Here is an 8,677-nt window from a genome sequence, read left to right on the forward strand (position 1 = left end):
GGTGGTCGCAGACAATCCTTTAGGCACAACTGAGCACACCGTAAAACTGGAAATTCAACAGAGAGAGGACTTCAGGTCAGTCCTGCGTCGTGCCCCAGAAACCAGGGCCGCAGAAGCCTCACAAGAATCTGGCAGGACTGGATTTGATGTTGTCAAGATGGACAGACCTGGTGAGGTCCCACAGGACAGGGAAGTTGTTAAACTGCGTAAAACCCAGAGGATTGTTCATGAGAGAACCTCTGAGGAAACTGAAGAACTGAAGAGCAAGTTCAAGCGCAGAACGGAGGAGGGTTTCTACGAGTCCATCTCCGCTGTGGAGTCCAAGTCTCATAAGAGGGATGACTCTTATGAAGATCTACTGAAGAAGACTAAAGAGGATCTGCTTCATCGCATGAAAGAGAAGGAAGAGGAAGAAAGGAGGAAAATGGAGGAGCAGGGCAAAGTGACTATCCCTACTTTTAAACCAGAGAGGATCCAGCTGTCTCCCAGCATGGAAGCACCCAAGATCTTTGAGCGCATTGCGAGCCAGACTGTCTCCCCAGCTGATGAGGTCCGTTTCAGAGTCAGAGTTGTTGGTAGACCAGAACCAGAGTGCCAGTGGTTCAAGAATGGTATTCAGCTGGAAAAGTCTGACCGTATTTACTGGTACTGGCCTGAGGATCATGTGTGTGAACTGGTGATCAGAGACGTCTCAGTGGAGGATTCTGCCAGCATCATGGTGAAGGCCATGAACATCGCCGGGGAGTCCTCGAGCCACGCCTTCCTTCTAGTACAAGGTAACATCACTTGAGCCAAAATCCCTCAAGTTGCATCCTTTAAGTTCTTATATTTCACTCTTCCTTCTCGGTCTCTTATTTCAGCCAAGGCAGCAATTAGTTTTACCCAAAGTTTGGCAGATGTCGGTGCCAACGAGAAGGACACCATGGTGACCTTTGAGTGTGAAACCAATGAACCATTCGTTAAGGTCAAATGGCTGAAGAATGATGTTGAGATCTTCTCAGGAGATAAATACAGGATGCACTCAGACAGAAAGGTCCACTTCCTGTCTGTGCTGATGATTGAGATGAGTGATGACGCAGAATATACTTGTGCAGTTGTAGACGACGAGAACATCAGGACAACTGCAAGGCTCTACGTAGAAGGTACAACTCTGACTTCACATCTTGTTTGATTTGGTTTGATTCTGTTGGGTTGGAAGCTCAAGGTTCCTGATCCTGCTTTGTACCCAGGCGCTGCTCTGGAGCTCATCAAACACTTGGAGAACATCGAAGTACCAGAGAGTTATGCTGGGGAATTTGAGGTTGAGTTGTCTCGTGAAGATGCTGAGGGCACCTGGTTCTTTGGAGAAAAGGAACTTTCTCCCAGCAGTAAATACGTCATGTCCTCTCGCCGTGGAAGACATTCTCTGTCCGTCAAGGACGTCAGGAGAGAAGACCAAGGGAAGTATACCTTTGTATGTGGAGACCTTAGGAGCAGTGCCTCCCTAAAGATGAAATGTAAGTTTGTGGAGTAGGAGACACTTGGTAAAAGTTGTTGTTTTTTGTAATGAAGTGCTTCAAGGAGAACAATGTTTGTCTTTCCTCAGTACGCCCTGTGACCCTGATGCAGCCCCTCACCGACCTGACAGTTTGTGAGGGTGACATAGCTCAGCTGGAAGTCAGGTTCTCTCAGGAGAATGTTGAAGGAACCTGGTTGAAGAACGGCCAGGCCATCTCTGCTTCAGACCGGCTCCACATCGTCATCGACAAACAGGTTCACAAACTGCTGGTAGAGAACGTCAGCAGAGAAGATGCTGCCTCTTACTCTTTTGTGGTTCCATCTCATGACATCTCCACCTCAGGCAAACTCGGTGTTCAGAGTAAGTCTTAGAACCACAGATGGCCCCGTTTCAACTCCACTGGACCAATTTGGCCTTTTGGATCCTTAACTTCTGTCTTTCTTTTTAGCGATTGACATTGTGGTGCCACTGAAGGACGTGTCCTCCATTGAAGGCACAAAGGCTGTTCTTGAGTCTAAGATCTCTGCTCAGGACATCAGCTCTGTCAAATGGTACCACAACGATAAACCACTAACGCCCAGCGACCGGGTCCAGATCGTAGCCAAGGGTTCCAAGCAGCGCCTGGTCTTCACCAGGACCTTCGCCTCGGATGAAGGACATTACAAACTGGTGGTTGGAAAGGTTGAAACCAGCTGCAACCTGACTGTTGAAGGTAAGACAGATTACGTTAATTTAGTGGTTCTGGTTTCAGGTTCCAGTCCCATGTTCTAACAGCATCGTTTTTACAGAGGTACATATTGTGAAGCACATGGAGGACAAAGAGTGCTCAGAGTCCCAGAACGTTACTTTTAACGTTGAAGTTTCTCACCCTGGAATCGACCCAGTCTGGACCTTCAGGAACCAGCAGCTCAAAGCTGGAGTCAGATACAAGCTGGAGTCCAAGGGAACATCTCACACTCTGATGGTCATTGACACCATGAAGGATGAGGAGGGCCAGTACATGTTCCACGCTGGTGAGAAGACGTCCAGTGCCATGCTCACGGTTTCTGGTAGGTTCAAACTCACAGAGACGAAAAGATTCTGATGCCACATACTCTGAACAACCAGCAGATAAATGGTTCCGGTTTTACAGGAAACACTGAAGTCAAAACTGTTCTTGTGCCTCCACCAGGTGGCGCCATCACACGACCCCTGCAGGATGTGACGGTGGCAGAGTCTCAGACGGCTGAGTTTGAGTGCGAAGTCGCCAACGCTGACGCTGAAGGCAAGTGGCTGAAGGACGGCCAGCTGGTGGACTTAAATGAGAATGTTGTGAGTGAAGTGATGGGGTCCGTCAGGCGCCTCGTCATCATCATCACCAGACCGCAGGACGTCGGAGAGTACACCTACCAGGTTGCCAACTCCAAAACCAGCGCCAACCTCAAGGTGGAGGGTGAGTACCAGACTACATGATGAGACCCTGGATGCTGAGCTGTCCAACCCAGAAACAGGAGTTAACCATCAGTAAAAAAACTATAAATGTTCTAAATAAAATCTGAAGAATTTAGCCTGAACCTCCAACATCCATCAGCTTTCTTCTGTAGTCTAATAATAATTTGGGATTTTCTTTTTCTTCAAAGCTGACAGGGCCAGACTCTTATTCTGAAGAGTGTCTCTGGGCTTTATTTTGAAACACCAAGTTCAAACCTCACTGTTCCCGACTGAGATGCATGTTTTCATAAATTTGTTTGGGTTTTTTAATTGCTTGCAGGAGTAAATAAAAAAACTGGGATGGAAACAAAAGAATAACAGGCAAATATTAAAAAAGGCCTCAGCAGCCCTAAATATCACCCAGAATTAGAAAATAATAAACATCAGAGTTCAAGCTTGTAAACACATTCCAGAAACTTGACAAAGATTACAAAAACTCAGATGACTTCTGTGTTCCTTTGCAGCGGTGAAGATCAAGAAGACTCTGAGGAACCAGACGGTGACTGAGACCCAGGAGGCCGTGTTCTCCCTGGAACTCACCCATCCGGATGTGAAAGGATCCCAGTGGATCAGGAACGGCCTGGAGCTGCAGAACAGTGACAAGTACGAGATCACGTCTGAAGGAACGGTCCAAACTCTGAAGGTGAAGGACTGCAACACGCAGGACGAGACCGTTTACTCCTTCAAACTGGGCAAACTGTCGGCCAACGCCCGACTGAACGTAGAGAGTGAGTATCGCTCGGTCCGGTCCGCCGTTACACGCCGCGCTGATGCTCTGTAGCACCTGTTCTCTAACCTCTGCCTCTGCTTGTTTCTCCAGCAATTAAGATCGTGAAGAAGATTAAGGATGTGACATCCCTGCTGGACGGCACCGCCTCCTTCGAGATGAGCCTGTCACACGACAACATCCCCGTCAGGTGGCTGTTTAACGGCGTGGAGCTGAAGTCCAGCGACAAATGTAAGATTCTGTCGGAGAGGAAAGCTCACAAGCTGCTGCTGCAGAACGTGGACGGCAGCGCGGCAGGAGAGTACACGGCCGTGGTGGGACACCTGCAGTGCAGCGCCGTGCTCACTGTGGAGGGTACGCAGCACCCCAACACCCCGTCATGACCCCCTAATACTGTCAATGAACTACGTGATTCACAATAAATTAAATTTACTGCATTTACTGCTTTTTTCTCTTTTGTTCATTAATTAAAACCAGGTGGAAACAATAGAAATATTGTTCTCAAATTAAATGACATCTGGTGAAAACACTAAAATAATTGTAATTAAATAAACTACATTTAAAAAATCAATAAATAGAACAATTTTAAATTTATAAGTTGTGCCTTTGCACTAAAAGCTCAACTCCAACAAAAACTAGATGGATTGAAGAGATTTAAAGCAGTGACACTTAAAAATAAAAAAATAATTACACTAAAATAGTTTAGACTCCTTTAAAATACCCAACATCGTCTTGATAAAAAACAAAATAAAATCAAAACAAAGAGTAAAATCCAAACATTCAGAGATCATCCATTCATCTAATAGAACAGAAACTGCTCAGAGCTGGATTCAGACTCTTGGATGTCAGCCGAGTTTTATTTATTTTAACCAACAATTTAAGCAGCTCTACACAGATCAGGGATCACCAAAGAAAAGGTTCTGCTGGTTCTGGTTCTGGCTCTGGCTTCAGCAGGGTCAGGTGGTGCCATGGAGCATATTAAAACAGATGTTCTGCTCCGTTTGCTCCTCCTGTCCACAGTTTCCTGTGGACAAAAAGCTGAGTTTCTGGTGGATCCGTTTGGACTGACGGTTCAGAGCTGCTCAGAAACAACAGGAGCTCTGAACCCGTGTCACTTCCTGCCACCAAACCTAAAATGAGTCCGATTTTATCAGCTTTCTGCTGGGAACTTTGATCCAAGCTAAAAATGTTCTTTCTCTGTACGTTCCTGCCATCTGGTGGTGGAACGGTGGGATGACAGTGTCGATGGAACCAAGACGCCTAAAAACAAGCAGTAAAATTACCTGAAAAGAACAGGAAGTCAGTGTAGAGAGGTCCGTACAGGTGTGATACAGGTGTGTTTTAATACAGGTTAACTTCCAATAATCTGAAGCAGATGTGATTAAGGCATAAATTACTGAGTGTGCTGGAAGGAGCTCCTCTCAGCTGATCTGACTGAATTTAAATAAAAAAAATCACAAAAGGTTTCTATAAAACAGGTGACAGTCAGAAGGAAAATGGGCCAATATCATTACTGTAACCATAGAAACTGAATTTTCTTAAAGAAAATCATCCTGCTTTTTAAACACCGACCCAAAGGAAGCCTGAATTATCCAAACGGGTCGAGCCTTGAGGTTCTCCTGACAGATATGAGTGGAACCATCTAAGAACTCTGTGATCCGCTGGGTCGAGGGCTGCAGTCAGATCCAACAGAACCTCCAGAACCGAGAGCTGAAACCTTTGTGCTGTGGTGCAGTTAAAACCAAGATTTACAAACAGCAGTAGAGTCAAATATTCTACCTAAAATTAATTTAAATCCATTCTTTTTTCACGTTTTAATTATGACTCTAACTCTAATCTAACTTAGTTCTAATTTCTTCCCATTTATTTAGTTTTAAAAGCCTCACTTTAAAGTATGAGCAGAACTTTTCTCAGCATTTATATAATCTGTATATCCTCTAATTCCACACGTCTGTACGGAGTTTAATGATCTTTTTTTTGTTCTCTGCAGCTCTGCGAGTCACCAAACCCATGAAGAGCGTGGAGGTCCCAGAGACCCAGGTGGCCACGTTCGAGTGTGAGGTTTCTCACTTCAACGTGCCGTCCACCTGGCTGAAGGACGGCGTGGAGATCGAGATGAGCGAGAAGTTCAGGATCGTGGTTCAGGGGAAACTCCACCAGCTGAAGATCATGAACACCAGCAGGGACGACTCTGCAGAGTACACCTTCATCTGCGGGAACGACCGCGTGTCGGCGACGCTCACCGTCAGCCGTAAGCCTGAACCCCTCTTACAGCTGAAACGAGGCGCTGCACAGAAACACGAGTTAAAGCAGCGCTAAGCCCCACCCCCTCCCCACCATCACACCTGGCCCCACCCACATCATTCAACACGCTTCAAACTTTATAACCCTCAATCATCTGAAGAGTTAGCTGGGTGATTTTGTTTAAAATTTCATGTGTATATTGGTGTCTTTAATCCAAAATGGCCGACTCTCCTAAATCCTTTTTTTGTACATTTGTACCAAATATCATAGTTCATCAGAGGGGCTAGAAGACACGTTTCTTTGGAATCTTATGGGACCCTTAAAATTATGATTTTGCCAAGTTTGGAGCGTTTTGGGGAAAGTTAAGGCCTTCACAAGAATAATAATATTAAAGGGTTTTATTTTAACAGCCTTTGGTGCTCGGCTCAGTATTCAGGTTGCATCAACAGAACTGTGTGTTGGCAGGGAAATAAAGAGTCTTCACTAAGTGTCTTTTGTCCGTCCTGCAGCCGTCCTTATCACCTCCATGCTGAACGACCTCAACGCTCAGGAGAGAGACACCATCACCTTCGAGGTCACCGTCAACTACGAGGGCATCACCTACAAATGGCTGAAGAACGGCGTGGAGGTGAAATCCTCGGACAGATGCCAGGTCCGCAGCCGGCAGCTCTCGCATTCACTCACCATTCGAAACGTTCACTTCGGAGATGGAGGAGAGTACCAGTTTGTGGCCGGCTCCGCCGCCACAGCCGCTAACCTGTTCGTCGAAGGTAACGGCGACTTTCGCTTTGATTACAGCAGGAAGATGCTGCTAAAGATGAAATGAGATTCAATAAAATGAACAGATGTTCAGAGTATTCAGTAATTGTTTTCATCCATCCTTTTTGCTGCCAGCTCGTGTGATCGAGTTCACCAAGAAGATCAAGGACATAAAGATCACCGAGAAGAAGAAGGCCATCTTTGAGTGTGAAGTTTCTGAGCCAAACATCCAGGTGATGTGGATGAAGGACGACCAGGAGCTGGACCTGTCTGAGGAAAGGTGTGTCAGCAGGAAAACCTCCCGTCCTGCACTGACAAAGGTCAAAGGTCAGCTGGAAGTCAAGCCATGTCCTGTCTTCACAGGTATGTCATAACAGCAGAGAAGTACGTTCATCGCCTGATGATCCAGACGCTTCGTATGTCTGATGCTGGAGAGTATTCTGTGGTGGCTGGATCGAGTGTCTCCAAGGCCCACCTGACTGTGGAGGGGCGAGACATCCGGATCTCCGAGCCTGCTGAGCGGGAGATCACAGTGAGTCGGTTCTTGATTCAGCTTGTCCTGAAGAACATCTACACCTACCTATAACGTTAACACCACCCTCCTCTCTCACAGGTTCTGGAGAAACACAGAGCAACCTTTGAGTTTGAGGTGAACGAGGACGACGTGGAGGGTCGTTGGCTGAGGAACGGCGTGGAGATCCAGTTCTCTCTGGAGGAGAGGTTCAGTTACGTGGCCATCAGGAAGGTGCATCGCCTCACCATCTCTGAGACCTACAGGAGCGACGCCGGGGAGTACACCTTCATCGCCGGCAAGAACCGGAGCACCATGCACCTTCGAGTCAACAGTGAGTCCAACAGGACGGCCTCCACAGACGGACTGAGATACCTTAAAGCAGCTGCCCTGTCCTCACTCAGTAAACCGTGTCTGTTTCAGTCCCAGAGCCTCCTCAGATCCTCCGGCACATGGAGCCCCAGTCGGTGGAGGCCGGGAAGCCGGTGCGCTTCTCGGTGCAGGTGAGCGGTGTTCCTCCGCCACAAGTCTTCTGGTACAAAAACTCCCAGGCTCTGTCATCGGGCTTCAAGTGCAAGTTCCTGCATGACGGCAACGAGCACACGCTGCTGCTGATTGAGGTCTTCCCCGAGGACGCCGCCGTCTACAACTGTGAGGCCAAGAACGACTACGGCACGGCCACCAGCACCGCCACGCTCAACGTGGAAGGTAAGACAGAACGACCTGCCTGCAGAACTGAGATGTGAGCGGGGCACGGTCTCATCCAGCTTTGTGTGCTGCAGTGTCAGAGGTGGTCTCTCCAGACACCGCTGCTCCCATCTCTCCTCCCGCCATCATCACGCCCATCACTGACACCTCGGCCCGCGAGGGGGAACCAGCTCACTTCCTGTGCAGAGTCCGTGGAGATGGTGAGAAACCTTTCATCTTGTATTAAATTGACATTTTTAATCAAAGCAGCTGACAGCTGAGGAACAACCCTGAAGCTCTGGTGAACTAAGACCTGGATGAGCGGCAGGCTGGTCTGAGAGCTGCTGAGCCCTGCTCGGTTTGAGCTCCAGGCTGAGACGGAGAGAAGAACAAATATGGTGAAGGGTCATCTGCCAAAGTTAGGGGCCCCATCTCTGACCCCTGAGGAACCCCTCACAGAGGCAGGATTCAAGCCATCAGCAGGGTGTGGGTTAGCAGGTTCAAGGTGCTTCGAAGACCTGTATCTTAATAGGCTGATGAGTCAGGTTTTCCACTGAATTAAGTATTTTACAGCTGTGCTGAGAAGCATCAGGAACCCAGGCCTGACAGAACATCTGACACTGGCTGAAAGGTTCCTGTGATGGGCTTTGTCCTCGATGACCACAGAGCTTCTTCCTTGTCTTGGTGCAGACGTGAAGATCAGCTGGTTCCACAAGGAGAAGGAGATCAAGCAGTCGGACTTCTTCAGGATGTCTCAGTTTGACGACAGCTGCCAGCTGGA

General features: G+C 47.8%; 1 protein-coding gene across 1 annotated transcript in view; it reads left to right on the forward strand.

Moving 5' to 3' along the window:
- Window positions 1-8,677, forward strand: part of LOC108228702 (titin-like) — a 25,356-nt gene that overhangs the window by 15,847 nt on the left and 832 nt on the right. The window contains exons 22-38 of the mRNA XM_037976150.1: window positions 1-776; window positions 861-1,142; window positions 1,230-1,496; window positions 1,586-1,858; window positions 1,947-2,210; window positions 2,287-2,547; window positions 2,670-2,930; window positions 3,433-3,696; window positions 3,789-4,049; window positions 5,686-5,946; window positions 6,449-6,709; window positions 6,834-6,978; window positions 7,062-7,230; window positions 7,312-7,543; window positions 7,633-7,917; window positions 7,992-8,117; window positions 8,587-8,671. Of these exons, the coding sequence (XP_037832078.1) occupies window positions 1-776; window positions 861-1,142; window positions 1,230-1,496; window positions 1,586-1,858; window positions 1,947-2,210; window positions 2,287-2,547; window positions 2,670-2,930; window positions 3,433-3,696; window positions 3,789-4,049; window positions 5,686-5,946; window positions 6,449-6,709; window positions 6,834-6,978; window positions 7,062-7,230; window positions 7,312-7,543; window positions 7,633-7,917; window positions 7,992-8,117; window positions 8,587-8,671 (4,473 nt within the window). The remainder of the gene's footprint in view (window positions 777-860; window positions 1,143-1,229; window positions 1,497-1,585; window positions 1,859-1,946; window positions 2,211-2,286; window positions 2,548-2,669; window positions 2,931-3,432; window positions 3,697-3,788; window positions 4,050-5,685; window positions 5,947-6,448; window positions 6,710-6,833; window positions 6,979-7,061; window positions 7,231-7,311; window positions 7,544-7,632; window positions 7,918-7,991; window positions 8,118-8,586; window positions 8,672-8,677) is intronic.

This window comes from Kryptolebias marmoratus, linkage group LG6, assembly GCF_001649575.2.
Source record: "Kryptolebias marmoratus isolate JLee-2015 linkage group LG6, ASM164957v2, whole genome shotgun sequence".
NCBI lineage: Eukaryota > Metazoa > Chordata > Actinopteri > Cyprinodontiformes > Rivulidae > Kryptolebias > Kryptolebias marmoratus.